This window comes from Dendrobates tinctorius, unplaced genomic scaffold (assembly GCF_039654945.1).
Source record: "Dendrobates tinctorius isolate UK_male_01 unplaced genomic scaffold, ASM3965494v1 ptg000029l, whole genome shotgun sequence".
In the NCBI taxonomy this organism is placed as follows: domain Eukaryota; kingdom Metazoa; phylum Chordata; class Amphibia; order Anura; family Dendrobatidae; genus Dendrobates; species Dendrobates tinctorius.
Genome location: NW_027361697.1, coordinates 12,195,514 through 12,212,500, shown reverse-complemented (window position 1 = coordinate 12,212,500; position 16,987 = coordinate 12,195,514). Strand labels below are relative to the sequence as shown.

At 43.3% G+C, this 16,987-nt stretch overlaps 1 protein-coding gene across 3 annotated transcripts in view; it reads right to left on the bottom strand.

Annotated features, from left to right (window-relative positions):
- TLCD4 (TLC domain containing 4) overlaps window positions 1-16,987 on the bottom strand; it is an 85,844-nt gene that overhangs the window by 11,534 nt on the left and 57,323 nt on the right. For all 3 annotated transcript variants that reach the window (XM_073571395.1, XM_073571396.1, XM_073571394.1), the window contains exons 4-5: window positions 16,625-16,683; window positions 14,008-14,102 (exon numbers count right to left, since the gene is read on the bottom strand). In XM_073571395.1, the coding sequence (XP_073427496.1) occupies window positions 14,008-14,102; window positions 16,625-16,683 (154 nt within the window). The remainder of the gene's footprint in view (window positions 1-14,007; window positions 14,103-16,624; window positions 16,684-16,987) is intronic.

Below are 16,987 nucleotides of genomic sequence, written 5' to 3'. Positions count from 1 at the left end.
TCTGGTTTTGTGGAACTTGGTGTCTAATTTTTATGCTATTTTATTTTTTTTGTTAGTAATTTTATTTTTTCGCTGATATCAAGGGAAAATGTTAAAGGGGATATCCGGAACTTAAAAAAAAAAAGTATGTAGTTGCTAACAAAGGCAACTACCTCCTTATTGTCCCCGGCGCCGGTCATTGACCGCTCCGCCAGAGAGCCAGCCGATCCCTATCTACAGAGCAGAAGTTTGTCTTCCTGTTGACAGGGCGGGACTACTGGCATCATGCTGATTGACAGCAGGCTTCTCCAAGTAGCCAACGGAGGGCCCGACATCAATCAGCATGACACCATTGGTTCCGCCCTGTCGACAGGAAAGCAAACTGCGTCAACTGAAGTCTGTGACTGCTCTGTACCGCCGAAGAATGGCGCCGGACACAACGGGCACAGCTGCCAGCCCGATAGTGCTTAGGCACATTTTTATTTTTTTAACGTCCAGGATATCCCCTTTAATAAAAGAAACTAACTATCTATCTACTGATAACATTTTTTTTTTAAAGCGTTATTCTAAAGAGTCGTATGGAAACTGCCTTGACGTCTTCAAGTGTTCTTCCACAAGAAAATTATTTCAATTTGTATTAGAAATACAAGAGATAGGCGCTTCCACTCTATGCTTCCAGGATTCTTCATTACGGTTTATTAAAATAAAGTGATAAAACATAATGCGTTTGGGCTGATTCAGCCTTCATCAGTATTCACCTGATGGCTGATCCAGCCGAAATGAGTTGTGTTTTACCATTGTATTTTACTAAACAGTATTGAAGAATCCTGAAAGCATAGAGTGGACGCGCCTATCTCTTGTATTTCTAATACAAATTACATATGTAATGCTGGAAACTCCTGAAGGACCCGCCACTTATATCAAGGTGACAGCAGACCTCTAACAAGATACGGAATACACGTTACCCTAGAGTTGTGCCTACAGTACCACAGACCAGCAGGGTCTATACAGGAGGCCTAGTATGTTATGAGTTACCACAGACCAGCAGGGTCTATACAGGAGGCCTAGTATGTTATGAGTTACCACAGACCAGCAGGGTTTATACAGGAGGCCTAGTATGTTATGAGTTACCACAGACCAGCAGGGTCTATACAGGAGGCCTAGTATGTTATGAGTTACCACAGACCAGCAGGGTTTATACATGAGGCCTAGTATGTTATGAGTTACCACAGACCAGCAGGGTCTATACAGGAGGCCTAGTATGTTATGAGTTACCACAGACCAGCAGGGTCTATACAGGAGGCCTAGTATGTTATGAGTTACCACAGACCAGCAGGGTTTATACACGAGGCCTAGTATGTTATGAGTTACCACAGACCAGCAGGGTCTATACAGGAGGCCTAGTATGTTATGAGTTACCACAGACCAGCAGGGTTTATACACGAGGCCTAGTATGTTATGAGTTACCACAGACCAGCAGGGTCTATACAGGAGGCCTAGTATGTTATGAGTTACCACAGACCAGCAGGGTTTATACATGAGGCCTAGTATGTTATGAGTTACCACAGACCAGCAGGGTCTATACAGGAGGCCTAGTATGTTATGAGTTACCACAGACCAGCAGGGTTTATACATGAGGCCTAGTATGTTATGAGTTACCACAGACCAGCAGGGTCTATACAGGAGGCCTAGTATGTTATGAGTTACCACAGACCAGCAGGGTTTATACATGAGGCCTAGTATGTTATGAGTTACCACAGACCAGCAGGGTCTATACAGGAGGCCTAGTATGTTATGAGTTACCACAGACCAGCAGGGTTTATACATGAGGCCTAGTATGTTATGAGTTACCACAGACCAGCAGGGTCTATACAGGAGGCCTAGTATGTTATGAGTTACCACAGACCAGCAGGGTTTATACAGGAGGCCTAGTATGTTATGAGATACCACAGACCAGCAGGGTCTATACAGGAGGCCTAGTATGTTATGAGTTACCACAGACCAGCAGGGTTTATACAGGAGGCCTAGTATGTTATGAGATACCACAGACCAGCAGGGTCTATACAGGAGGCCTAGTATGTTATGAGTTACCACAGACCAGCAGGGTTTATACACGAGGCCTAGTATGTTATGAGTTACCACAGACCAGCAGGGTCTATACAGGAGGCCTAGTATGTTATGAGTTACCACAGACCAGCAGGGTTTATACATGAGGCCTAGTATGTTATGAGTTACCACAGACCAGCAGGGTCTATACAGGAGGCCTAGTATGTTATGAGTTACCACAGACCAGCAGGGTTTATACATGAGGCCTAGTATGTTATGAGTTACCACAGACCAGCAGGGTCTATACAGGAGGCCTAGTATGTTATGAGTTACCACAGACCAGCAGGGTTTATACACGAGGCCTAGTATGTTATGAGTTACCACAGACCAGCAGGGTCTATACAGGAGGCCTAGTATGTTATGAGTTACCACAGACCAGCAGGGTTTATACATGAGGCCTAGTATGTTATGAGTTACCACAGACCAGCAGGGTCTATACAGGAGGCCTAGTATGTTATGAGTTACCACAGACCAGCAGGGTTTATACATGAGGCCTAGTATGTTATGAGTTACCACAGACCAGCAGGGTCTATACAGGAGGCCTAGTATGTTATGAGTTACCACAGACCAGCAGGGTTTATACATGAGGCCTAGTATGTTATGAGTTACCACAGACCAGCAGGGTCTATACAGGAGGCCTAGTATGTTATGAGTTACCACAGACCAGCAGGGTTTATACATGAGGCCTAGTATGTTATGAGTTACCACAGACCAGCAGGGTCTATACAGGAGGCCTAGTATGTTATGAGTTACCACAGACCAGCAGGGTTTATACAGGAGGCCTAGTATGTTATGAGTTACCACAGACCAGCAGGGTTTATACAGGAGGCCTAGTATGTTATGAGATACCACAGACCAGCAGGGTTTATACAGGAGGCCTAGTATGTTATGAGATACCACAGACCAGCAGGGTTTATACAGGAGGCCTAGTATGTTATGAGATACCACAGACCAGCAGGGTTTATACAGGAGGCCTAGTATGTTATGAGTTACCACAGACCAGCAGGGTTTATACAGGAGGCCTAGTATGTTATGAGTTACCACAGACCAGCAGGGTTTATACAGGAGGCCTAGTATGTTATGAGATACCACAGACAGTGGTATCTCTCGAGAACTGGGTCCCGAGATCCCATCTGCGCACGCGCCGGCGGCCATCTTTTTACCGGCACACAGGGAACTGAGGAAATGCCGGGGCTCTGGCCTGTCGCACAATGTTGGCAGAGCCCCGGGCATCGACGGGCACACAACGCGGCACCGGACACACCCGCAGCAGCGGCCAGCAACCGCCGGACGCCCCCGATCACAGCCTAGGTAAGGCATGTCCGCTTTGTAAGACGCACCCCTGTTTTCCCCCCAAATTTTGGGGAAAAAAAGTGCGTCTTACAAAGCGGAAAATACGGTAGTTAAATATCATATATATTTATCTTCATATTTTGAATGAGAAAACAGTGTGGAATGTTCCCAATGCAAGGAAATAAAAACTAGTATAAAGATTTTGTGATTAACTCATGTTTTTGAACACACTGCTATTATTTTGAACACTACTGTGTGAGGTCTACTGTGCCCAACATGGCAGACCACAGTCACACCTGAAAAAATGGCTCCATTAGGCTAGTTTCACATTAGCGTTTACGGCCGCAGCGTCGGGCTGCGCACGGCCGCCACTAAGCCCCGCCCCTGCCGCGCCTCCTCCGGTAGCTCCGCCTACGGACGCATGACGCTGCATGCGTCCTGCGTCCCCTATCTTTAGCATTGAGGACGCAGTCCGTGCGCAGTATGCGTTTGGCGGCGCATGCGTCCATTTGACGCTGCGCCGAACGCACCAAATTGCAACCTGTTGTGTTTTGCGCTGGTCGGCGCAGCGTCAAAAGGACGCATGCGATGCCAAATGCATACTGCGCACGGCCTGCGTCCCCAGTGATAAAGATAGGGGACGCAGGACGCATGCAGCGTCTTGCGTCCGTAGGCGGCGGAGGCACGGCAGGGGGCGGGGCTTAGCCGCGGCCGTGCGCAGCCCGACGCTGTGGCCGTAAACGCTAATGTGAAACTAGCCTTACACACATGCACAATGACTAACTAGAAGTGACAAAACACAACGAAATTCATAAATTTGAGGGAAAGTGTCGAAAACAGAAAGACAGAACAACATTTATCGGCCATTCATTTGTAAATTAAGAGCCACAGTTCTTTAATGCTTATGGTATTAATGTGGCTGCTATTTCCACAGAAGTGCTGAATAGATATGCCGCTGCTTGTTGCCATTTTTCTGTCCTGAATTGTTGTAGCTGCTTATTTACCAAGATGGCATTTTTATGTTTTGGGTGCTAAAACCCTAAAATGGACAACTTACACCGTGAATGACCTAACAATTGGCAACTTATGTCGGAGTTGCAGTTTTACGAGACATTACCGAACCTTACAATTATGCGGTAAAACTGTGGCTTTCCACCCGTTCTCTAAATAATCCCTCCATTGTTCTTACCCACATAGAGCATCAATGACAGATGACATGTTGATGATCTGTACGCATACAAGACGTACTTACTCGTCCGTGAGCAAACAGTTGCCTAAAAAGCAAGAGGAGACTCCAACGCAACAGATATGAACAGTCTTCATACCAGTACTCTTACATACTGGTAAATCCATATCATGGTCAAGCACAGAGACAGCTTGGGCTTATACTATTAGTACTACACACAGACAAGTCAGTAACTGGCTTATTATACGCGTGTGGATGCTGAATATTAAGAAGTGAATGACAAAGTGTTGTCATACTAAGAATTGATTACAAAGTGTGAAGAATTTAGTTTCGGTTAGTAGGAGACACATAAACATGCATTCAAGCCCTCGACTGATAAAAGGAATTCAACACTCATATACGCAAGGCATACTGTCCAATACTTCTAGAGTTTCTAGGAGGCTCCTAGAAAATCAGAATACTTCCTGGACTCCCAGAAAAGTCTGCAAATCTCCTGCGCCCCACTGAAGACTTCCAATAATCATGATTCTAGAAGTTTTCATGTACCCCAGAGTCTCAAGAGTGGGGACTACCTTGGAAGTTAAACTAGTCAGTCTCGTAGAAACTTTCTCTAGGTAGCCCCACAATGATGAGCAAAATGCCTACAAAATCATCCCCATGATATTCAAATGCCTTAATAAAGCAAATACACAGGGTTTGTCCTGGATTCAACAGCAATTTTAAAAAGCAAATTTAAAGTAAAAAAAATAATAATTTGAGCTCTTTCTTGGTTATATGAGCTTCTAGGAAAATTAATATGACTTCCACAATCCTAATAATCAGTTTTCTAGATCAGTAAAGCTACCCCTATACAATATATCTTGCAACTGAACAATGTTTTTGCTTATAGCTTTATTTCCTGATTCCTCTATACACAGGAACACTTGACCCTATCAAGCGCTCCTATGTTCTCCATGAGAGGGCCACTGCCAGAATCCTCTGGCGCCGACTTATCTCACACAGAATGCACATGTTGGCAGTTAAAAATTGGACATACCAGTTCCTTATCTCCCTGACTTTATCTGTCGGGTGATAGTGGGCAAGCCCCATCGGACTGACAGTAATCTGTCCAGTATGATGGTATATTCTTTTCCCCATACACATTAGACTAACGTCGTCCGAACCCACAAACATTGGCAGCTTAGTGGTTAGTCTGATGTGTATGTAGGCCTTCCCAACTTCCCGCTCATTTCAGACTGCCAATTCTTTTGCTGCTCTCTGTGAAGTAAACTGGTACCAGAGAAGCTTGGCAGCGGCTCTCTTAAGAGAACAGAGGTGCCCTTGGTAAAGTATGGAGGAATCAGCAGAGAACGCTCCCAGCTGAACCATTGTTGAGTCAACCGCTATCTATTAATTCTTTTATGGGGGCTTTACTGAACTAGAAGACCTTTAGAAAAGCTTGTGGGAATCATACAGAGTTTCTTAGAGGCTGATACAACCAAGAAAGATTTAGAAAAAAAATATAAGATTTTAAATTTTGGAAACGCTCTGTAAAACAGCTGTCCACACAGGAAAATCCCTGTCTACTTGGTATATTCAGGCATTTGTATATAATGAGAACAATTTAGTGGTAGAGATGAGAGAATCACTTGATGCAACCACGATTGAGGTCAGTGCTGGCGAGATGTCACCCGTGCACCACACAGATGACGTCACGGCAGGCCGGTGAATCAAACTCCATGCAAGGGAATCCTAACGCTTGGGACTATCTACAGCTAGAGAGCACTGACTTGGACAGTGGACCAGGGTTATGCAAAGAAATACTCTATTTAGAGGGCCTCTGTTCAGCCTCTGCAGCATTGGCAGCTAGCAACAGTAAGTTATGGATGTAATAATAGTGCTTATATTACAGGTTTGGAAAATATTAATGGTGCATTTAGGCTGTGTGCACACGCAGCGGTTTTTTTTGCGCTTTCGCGGCGTTTTTAAATGCGTGATTTTGCCGCGAAAACGCAAAAAAAAAAAAGCATCCCATGCAATCCTATGGCATTCCGCACATGCTGTGCTAATGCTGCGTATTTTTCCGCGGCGGAATTGCATCGCGGAAAAAAACGCAGCACGTTCATTCTTTGAGTGGAATCGCGGGAAAATCTGCACACATAGGAATGCATTGTTCCGCTTACTTTCCGCATGTGGCTATGCCCACCATGTGAAAATTTGCGGATGGTACCCACGGTCTGGAGGAGAGGAGATTCTCCTCAAGGCTCTGGGTACCAAATTGTGTTCTTCTCACCTTCTGGCATCCCACGCAGCGTCCCCAGGCCTCAGCGATGCTCCCGGCAAGTCCCGTTCCCAGGGATGCCTTGTGACAATGACCTTTGATGACGTCGCAGTCTCGCGATACCGTAGCGGTCTCGCGAGACCACGACGTCATCAAAGGTCATTGTCGCAAAGCACCCCTGGGAACGGGACTTGCCGGGAGTATTGCGAGGATCGGGAACGCTGCGTGGGACGCCGGAAGGTGAGAAGATCTCGATTTTTTATTTTTTTTATTATTTTTAACATTAGATCGTTTTACTACTGATGCTGCATAGGCTTCAATAGTAAAAAGTTGGTCACACTAGTCAAACACTATGTTTGCCGAATGTGACCAACCTGTCAATCAGTTTTCCAAGCGATGCTACAGATCGCTTGGAAAACACTAGTATTCTGCAAGCTCATTATGCTTGCAAAACACTAGTTTTTCCGCGGGAAATAGGTGGGAATTTAAAATACGGATTTCTCGCATATTTCCCCTTGGCATGGAATTCCGGAAATCCCGCGGGAATTCCACACGTGTGCACATAGCCTTAAGGTACCGTTACACTTAGCGATGCACCAGCGATCCCGACAACGATATGGATCGATGGTGCATCGCTAAGTGGTCGCTAGTGAGCTGCCACACAGGCAGATCTCACCAGCGACATCGCAGTGGTCGGGGGTCGCTACTTACCTGTTAGACGCGGCGATCCTGACGTCCTCCCGCCCGCGTCCACGCGTCGCTCGTCGGCGCCACAGGAAGCGCCCGACGAGAAATGGTCCAGGACGTTCTCACGCAATCAGCGATAGCCAGTGGGGGAGCCGGTCGGAGGTAAGTATCATACATAGCGATATCGCTAGCAATATCGCTGCTGCATCACAAAATCGGTGACGTTACAACGATATCGCTATGTGTAACGGGCCCTTTAGAGTGCTGTCACTGCACCTTATCAAGCAACGATCGACTACATACAAGTCTATCAGTACTTGTTTACAGACAGGCCGATGAACTACGATGGGGACAGAACGATCAATAATACGATTGTTCTGGCCCCATACAACTCCATGCCATAGAGCGCACATCTCCCGGTTATAGGGGGCAATGTAGCTCCGATTATTATTTTTACTGGCAACTATCTGAACAGCCGACAAGAACGTACTTTGTTCGTTTGTCAGGTGATAGCCAGCATGTTTATAGAGGCTAATATTCAGGAAACAATGCTCATTCACGGATTATCTACTCATCTAAAATGACTCATTAGTGTACCAATAACCGTGTGTAAAGGACACTCACAAACAGTTCACATCCAACTCACATAAAGTATCACATCAACACAAATCTATAACATGAAACTAACGGATGGATGTAAATAATGATGCACTCATACCACACGTTTGTTGTAAGGATGATTGCTAATAGCTAAAATGTATCAATAAAAAAGGCAATCATGAATGGAGAGTTCATATTTAAATTGTAATTGATTAACATGTAACTATTTTCATACAGTCATGGCCAAAAGTGCTGGCACCCTTGAAATTGTTCCAGAAAATGAAATATTTCTCCCAGAAAATTACTGCAATTACACGTTTTGTTATACGCATGTTTATTTCCTTTGTGTGCACAGGAACAACACAAAAAAAAAATGAGAAAAAATGCAAATTGGACATAACTTCACACAAAACCCCAAAATGGGCAAGACAAAATTGTTGCCACCCTCAACGTAAAATTTGTTTGCACACCCTTTGGAGTAAATAACTGCAATCAATTGCTTCCTATAATCATCAACAACCTTCTTACGACTCTCAGCTGGAATTTTAGACCACTCTTCTTTTGCAAACTGCTCCAAGTTTCTCACAGTTGAAGGATGTCTTCTCCCAACAGCATTTTTAAGACCTTTCCAAAGGTGTGCAATGGGATTTAGAACCAGACTCATTGCTGGCCACTTCATAACTCTCCACTGCTTTATTTCCATCCATTTCTGTGTATGTTTGGGGTTGTTGTCGTGCTGGAAAACCCTTGACCTAGGAGGCAAACCCAGTTTTCTGACACTGGGTGACCCAAAGTCATTTGGTAATCTTCAAATTTCATGATGCCTTGCACACAGTCATGGCACCCAGTGCCAGAGGCAGCAAAACAACTCCAGAACATCTTTCAGCCTCCACCATATTTGACTGTAGTTACTGTGTTCTTTTCTTTGTAGGTCTCATTCCATTTTCAGTAAACAGTAGAATTATGTGCTTTACCAACATGCTCTTTTTCGATGTCATCCGTCCACAAAATGCTTTCCCAGAAGGATTTAGGCTTAGGGTCCCGTTCACATAGCGACGCACCAGCGATCCCGACAATGATACGACCTGGTAAGGATCGCTGGTGCATCGCTACATGGTCGCTAGTAAGCTGCCAAACAGGCAGATCTCTTCAACGACGCACCAGCGTTCCTGACAACGATACGACCTGGTAAGGATCGCTGGTGTGTTGTCACACAGCAGCTATTCTGAACGATTCCAGTCTGCGTCCCTGAGTTCTGCGTCGCCAACTAGGTCGCTCGTCGGCGTCAAACACAGCAATGCATGCTTGCCAGCGGGCCCCCGACGATGAAAAAATGGCCCAGGACATTCGAGCACGATCAGCGATATCCAGCAGGGGGGCTGGTCGCCGCTATGTGTTACACGTAGCGAGATCGCTGGCGAGATCACTGTTGCGTTACAAAATTGGTGACGCATCAGCGATCTCGCTATGTGAGACGGGGCTTAACTCAAGTACATTTTGGCAAACTGCAATCTAGCTTTTTTATGTCTTTATGTCAGCAGTGGGGTCCTACTGGGTCTCCTGCAATAATGTTTCATTTAATTTAAATGTCAACGGATAGTTCGCTCTCACATTGATGCACCCTGAGCCTGCAGGAGAGTTTGAATTTATTTGGAACTTGATTAGGGCGGCTGATCCACCATCTGAACTATCCTACGTTGTAACCTTTCATCAGTTTTTCCCTGCCGACCACGTCCAAGGAGATTACCTACAGTGTCACGGGTTGTATACTTCTTGATTATATTACGCACATGGACAAAGGAACAGAAAAGTCTCTGGAAATAGACTTGTAACTTTGAGATTGTTGATATTTTTCAGCAATTTTGGCTCTCAAGTCCCCCAGATAGTTCTCTTCTCCTTTTTCTGTTTACCATGCTTGGAGAGGCACACACAAATGCACAATGCAAAGATTGAGCCAAAGTCTCTCCTTTTTTATGTAGTTTCACGTGTGATTTCCATATTGCCCACCCCTGTTACTTGCCACAGGTGAGTTTTGAACCTGATTGAAACAAAGTTGTTTACCCACACTTTTGGAAAGGTGCCAACAATTTTATTTGACAAATTTTGGGGGTTTTGTGTGAAATTATGTCCAGTTTGCTTTTTTCATTTTTTTTTTTGTGTTGTTTCAATACATACAAAGTAAATAAACATGTGGATAACAAAACATGTGTAATTGCAATAACTTTGTGGGAGAAATACTTTATTTTCTGGACCAATTTCAAGCGTGCCAGCACTTTTGGCCATGACTGTTGGGATTCTACAATGTAGATTTACTGATTAAAAATCCCCTGGCATTTGATACTGAAAGCAGGGCTAGCATTAGGGTCCGGCTAATCCGGTTAAATGCAGGGCCATTATGCCTGGGAATGTTCAGATCTCTGCCCTTTTCACATAAAATCAAAAAAGGAAAATTATATTTGACTCCGCCATGCTGAACTGTCTGAATTTACAAAATATCATAATATTTATCCCATAAGGTGAAAACTGAGGTGGAAAACAAATATTACTAAATGTCAGAATCGCTGTTTTTAGCTACCTTTTATTTTGAAAAATCTAAACTTCTTGACTCCATCAACCGTAAAGAAATAAAAAAAGTTATTCATTCTTCGAAAAGTGAGGAGAAAAAAGAAAATCAAAAGCGAAGAGGGGCCCACTAGAACTCTGTAGCCTAAGGGCCCCCATAAACCTGGAGCTGATTCTGCTGAAAGAAATGTCAATACAGCAGGTAAATTGTGTACCATACATAGACAATGTGCCATGCATGAAACCCATAAATCGTGCGGTACCCGAGATCTCATCTGCATTGGAACACATTAGAAAAAAGGTCTGATTTTTTGCTTTCAGAAACCACAGCACTTTTGTCCATGGGCTTTGTGGTATTGCAGTTTACACCCACTGAAGTACATAATTTTGAGCTGCAATACCAGACACAACCAATGGACAAGAGTGGCGCTGTTTCTAGATAAAAACACACCATTTTATCTAAACTTTGATATCTATATTTGGTTTTAAAACGCACACTATGGAAATATTAGTACCATATAAAACTAAAAGAAAAATGTAGGATAATACTGAACTTTACAAGAATATTCAAAAAGCCACAATCTTTAACTGTTATATAAGAGAACTGCAGTAGGGAAAGCTCTTACTATCAGAGTTTCTATAAGGCCGGGATCACACTACCGTGTGTGATGCGAGAAACTCGCACGAGTCTCTTGCGTCAACACCCGGCTCTACCGCCGGCACTCAGGACCGGCGCTGCGGCTGCATAGAAATACATGCATCTCCTCATCATTTCAACCCCCAAGAGGTTTTTGACATGGATTTTGCAGCTGAGCCACATAAAATACTACTTCATATACTCCTTGATGTGGATTTTAAAGCGGGTCAGCTACAAAATCCATGTAAAATAAAACCGTGTGAGCATACCCTTTGTTATATTTTGTTGCTCGAGCACTTGACCATTAGCAATATTATGTGACTATATAGTGGTTTTCTATAATGTATTTGACAGCTGCGACGGTGACATCGGGGCTGTGCACCGTGACCCTACTCTGATGCAATTATCTAATATAAAACAATTAGAATAAAAAGCTCTTCACTATTTCAATATGTCCTTCTTCTATTTAGCATAGTCTCACTTTCATCCTTTCATATTACTACACTGCTGTCTTGACAGAGCCACAGTCATAAAACAATCAACGATGGCATTAAAAGGGTTGTTTTTGGAAAAAAAGATATCACCCAAATACTAGATAGGTGATAACTTGCTGATTGGTGGGAATCTGACCACTTAGGACCCGCACTGATCGCCAGAATGGGGAAATTCTGGCGATCAGTGCGGCACTCCACATGGTTGACCGCTGCGCCATTCATTTGCTATGAGGCTGTGTTTGGCTTTTTTCGGCAGTGCCATAGAGAATGAGTCTGAGAAGCAGTCGGGCGTCCAACCTGCTGTGTACCTTTCTGTTAGGCCACATTCACACATTCAGTATTTTACATCAGTATTTGTAAATCAAAACCAGGAGTGGGTGATAAAGGCGGAAGTGGTGACGGGTTTCTATTATACTTTTCCTCTGATTGTTCCACTCCTAATTGTGGCTTACAAATAAGGATGTAAAATCATGAACAAATACTAACTGTGTGAAATTGGCTTAAGAGATGAAAAAATCCCAATCGGCGCAAGTCCCAGTGGTGAGAAGTTATGACCTATTCTAAAGATAGGTGATAACTTGTTTTAAGTGGACAATCCCTTACTAAACCTTAATTACTTACTTACCTTACTAAAGCATTTGTTTTGGCCCTACATACATCTACTGTATTTCTAACAAGTCCCGGCAAAAATCTAAAAATAGGATACAGACAGAAGACATTGAAACCTGCATCAAAGGGGTTGTCCACTACTGGGACAACCCCTTATCAACCATTATATTTCCCCATGTAAAATAATAACAGCTATACTCATCTCCGGTGAGAGCGCCTTCCAGTGATGTCAGCACCTGCTCTCCTGGGGCTCGCGTGACACTGGCTGCAGGGCTTGCATGACATAATGTCTCGGGAGCAGGTGCCAAGATCATTGGAACAGAGCCTGTTCTCCCAGGGGCAAGTATAGCTGTTATTATTTGACATGGGGGGAAATATAGCGATTGAGAAGGAGTTGTCTAAGTAGTGGACAAATCCTTTAATAAATACCCTACATGTTATTCTACTGTTCCACAACTGTACGTTATTAGTGGCATTTTCATAGAATCATAGAATCGTAGAGTTGGAAGGGACCTCCTGGGCCATCTGGTCCAACCCCCTGCTCAAAGCAGGATTCACTAAATCATCCCAGTCAGATGTCTGTCCAGCCTCTGTTTGAAGACTTCCATTGAAGGAGAACTCACCACTTCTCGTGGCAGCTTGTTCCACTCATTGATCACTCTAACTGTCAAAAAGTTTTTTCTAATATCTAATCTTTGTCTCCTCCCATTCAGCTTCATCCCATTGCTTCTAGTCTTTCCTTGTGAAAATGAGAATAAAGTTGATCCTTCTACAATGTGACAGCCCTTTAGATATTTGTAGACAGCTATTAAGTCTCCTCTCAGTCTTCTCTTTTGCAAACTAAACATATTGAGGAGAATATTGGTGCAATAACTGTACATTTCACACTTCCTGGGCTGCTATTTCCCAAAAACATTAAATACAAAAAAAACAATATTTATCATATATACAATATTCTACACTTGAGGCCTTGGTACATGCAAGCCTGGCACCATTTACGGCTATTACTACGTCTACGAGCACATGCACATGTAGGTTTCACAAAAACTTTCACCACTTCGGAATCTAAAAACAAAACATGCAGAGACTTTCCTTTCCAACCTCAATAGGACATTTTCATGCAGGCAGACATGCATTACCTTACTGTACAACAGACAGAGAGAAATATTCAGCATTCCGTGCAAACAGATTTCCTTCAATGCCAGCAGGACCAAACATGAATTGCTATACAAGTCATTGCAGGACCAACCTGGCAGAAAAGGCAAGAAAACTCAAGCCATGTACATCATAGATTGGCCAAAAAATCAGCTACAAGGGTACATTGTCTTCCCGATTAAGAGTTATTTACCAAAATGACTTAATGATTTACATCAAAAGTCCAAATGGTGTTGTTCCAATGAACGCAGATTTCTAAAGTGTTTTAATCCTTTTGGTGCACTAATTAGGATTAAAGGTATTACATGGCATTATACCCTCTTAAGTAATGCTGATCTCTCATTAAATTAGATCATGTTGCCTTGAAGGTTCATTTGTGGCCAAGCTTTTCCAACTTGTCTGCTGGCACTACTGCAGTATAAGTTAATATGGCACTCACCAGTACATAGTAGTAAGCATACAGAGCTGCCACATGATGCGTCACAAAATACTTATCCCCAATCGCCTTCCAGTAACAAATAATCAGTAACAAGTCTGCAAGAGAAAAAGGCAGAATGACTCACAGTCTGCAATGGAAAGAAACCTAAAAGAGGTGGCAGCGTGTGGATGGGCCTGGATACTGTAACCAATAATGCCTGGCCATTACAGAACAAGTCCAGTTACTATTAATATACAGTACGTGGCGCAGTATAGTAATTCTCAAAGTACGTGGCTGAGGCGTCTTAAAAACAGACACTTAATAGGTAATGGATACCTTGGGGGCATTTTTATTTTTTACTTAAATGGATATATTTTGGGCCAAAATTTTGTAATTGAGTCCCACTAAAGATTTGCCACCATTTGCTTTCTTTTTAGCCTGTTTGCTCTTCTTTGTGCATCTATTGCTGGCTGCAGGATGAATCATAGAATCGTAGAGTTGGAAGGGACCTCCTGGGCCATCTGGTCCAACCAGATTAATTAGGAAACCCATCAGAGAGCTCCTTGTGACAGAGAATTTGTAATGCTTTTGTAGGTCTTGCACTGAGCTCCTTTCAGCTGATATATGACTTTATGAATGTTCAGGTCGCCTTGGATGTGGCCTGCGGTCATAAATCATCCGAATGGAACTCAGTAAATGACAAAGAGTTGCCAACTCTGTCACAAAGGGTTCATTGATGGGTTCTTAATTCATCTCATTTCACACCCAGAAATAAGCAAAGAAACTAACAGCCTAATGTTGCAAAATTTATATGGTAAGCTAAATGTCCAGATCATTAAAGGGGTTGTCCGGGACTTTTACACTGATGGCCTACACGAAGGATGGGTTATCAATATCTGACTGTTGGGGGTATGACACCTAGCACCCCCATTGATCAGCTGTTCCCAGTTTCGGCGGCTAAAAGTCCTCAGGTACGCAGCTGCTCAGCTCCGTCAACTGCACAGAGGCCATAGCCGAGTACAACACATCCGCCACAAACTCAAATCAACAGAAAAAGGCGATCATTGTAAAAGACCCCTTTCATTTACGTATAAACATCACCCCCAGCATGCCATGGACCAGAAATTACGGTACGTCTTTTATTATCCTTGGCAGTATATGCACCTCTGCTTTTTGTTGCCCCATGATGAACCATGTAGCGTGGTTAACTTCAGATATGAGCAGAGCCTTATACAGTATACTTCCTATGGAAGACCATACAGATGTATATGAACACATCCAATGTAACTGCTTGAAGACTTCCCTGCATGATGGCCAATCATTGCTATAGGCCCGTACTAAGTTTAGACCGTTTTTATGCCTCTGGCATACCTTTTCTTCAATCTATAGGAAAGTACATACTGCACTTTATTTTTTTTTAATCATTATGGTCAATGGAAAACATGATTTTGTATGTCTGTACAGTGGCCCCTTTAAGAGCTTTCGGCATTATACGTTGGAGAAAAGTTGCAATGTATACCTCTGATGAGATGTGAACAATTTCTCACTTAATTGCCTTTTTTTCTGCAATACATAATCAGTACCATCCATTGCAATGGTAGTAAGATAAAGAAAACCTGGACTCCACGCGGGTCTATTGAATTATTATTGCTACTGTACTGGCATCATATCATAGGACTGTCACTATTAAATGGCACAAAGAAGGGAGCATATGAACACGGCACCTAGATGTGGGCTGCGAGGACAGCTTCAGTCCAATGTTCATCAGTGATTTCCAGCTGGGTGCCATGAAGACGCGTAGCACAGCTTTCTAGTACTACTACATACAGTAACTGAGCATTTATTGGATGTGATTAGCCCAAGAAAAGTAAAGTTGGTAGGCACATCCAAAAATAGATAAAATCTTCAAATTTTATTCAATAAGTATCAAACAATTAAAATCCATATGCTAGTGATAGAAAAAGCATGCTGACGCGTTTCTGGCACTGTATGCGCTCTTAGTCATAGAGAATGCGATCTCTAAGTGAGCAAACAGTGCCAGAAACGCGTCAGCATGCTTTTTCTATCACTAGCATATGGATTTTAATTGTCTGATACGTATGGAATAAAATCTGAAGATTTTATCTATTTTTTGGATGTGCCGATCAACTTTACTTTTTTTAGACTAATTTCTAGGGATGAGTGAACGTGCTCGGATAAGAAGTTATCATGTGCTAACCAAGTGTCTTCGCCATGCTCGTTAAATATGGTCGAGCCCCGGTGATTGCATGTCTCGCGGCTGTTAGACAACCGCCACACATGCAGGGATAGCCTGTTTGTTATACAGCCGCAACACATGCAGGGAGTGCCTAACAAACAGGTAATCCCTGCATGTGTTGCAGCTGTCTAAGAGGAGCTAGACATGCACCCGCAGGGACTCGACCATATTTTTCGAGCACGTCTTGGTACACAAGCATGCTCGGATAACGCCTTAGATCCCAGCACGTTCGCTCATCAATACTAATTTTACGACGGTCAGCAGTATTTGAAACGGCACCCAATGCATACAAAGGACTGACCACTGGTAGCATAGCCCTATAACCTATAGAAAGGAAAGAGCTGGCAATGGTTTATCCACGTCTCCCCAGCCGATCTTTACCTGAGATGAGGTAGCCTGAAGTTATTGCAACATTCAACTTCACCATAAAGGGATCTCCCCTGGAAAATATATGACACCGAGTTATGCAACCAATATAGTAAGTATTTATACATTTCCAGACATGAACTGAAGAAGAAACAACGCCACATGGGTTATAGAGCAAGAAGGCATTTACACTGACAGTAATGCTAGCCACTGACACACAACACTCATATATCATTAAATGATATACACAGCCCATCTCTATATATAGAGCTGGATATATAACACTCGCCAACCTACTGAGCTCTATAGTATAGAAAATGCCTATGGCTCCTTAGATTATGAAATACATCTGACTCAAGAAAAGACTTACATGTAAAC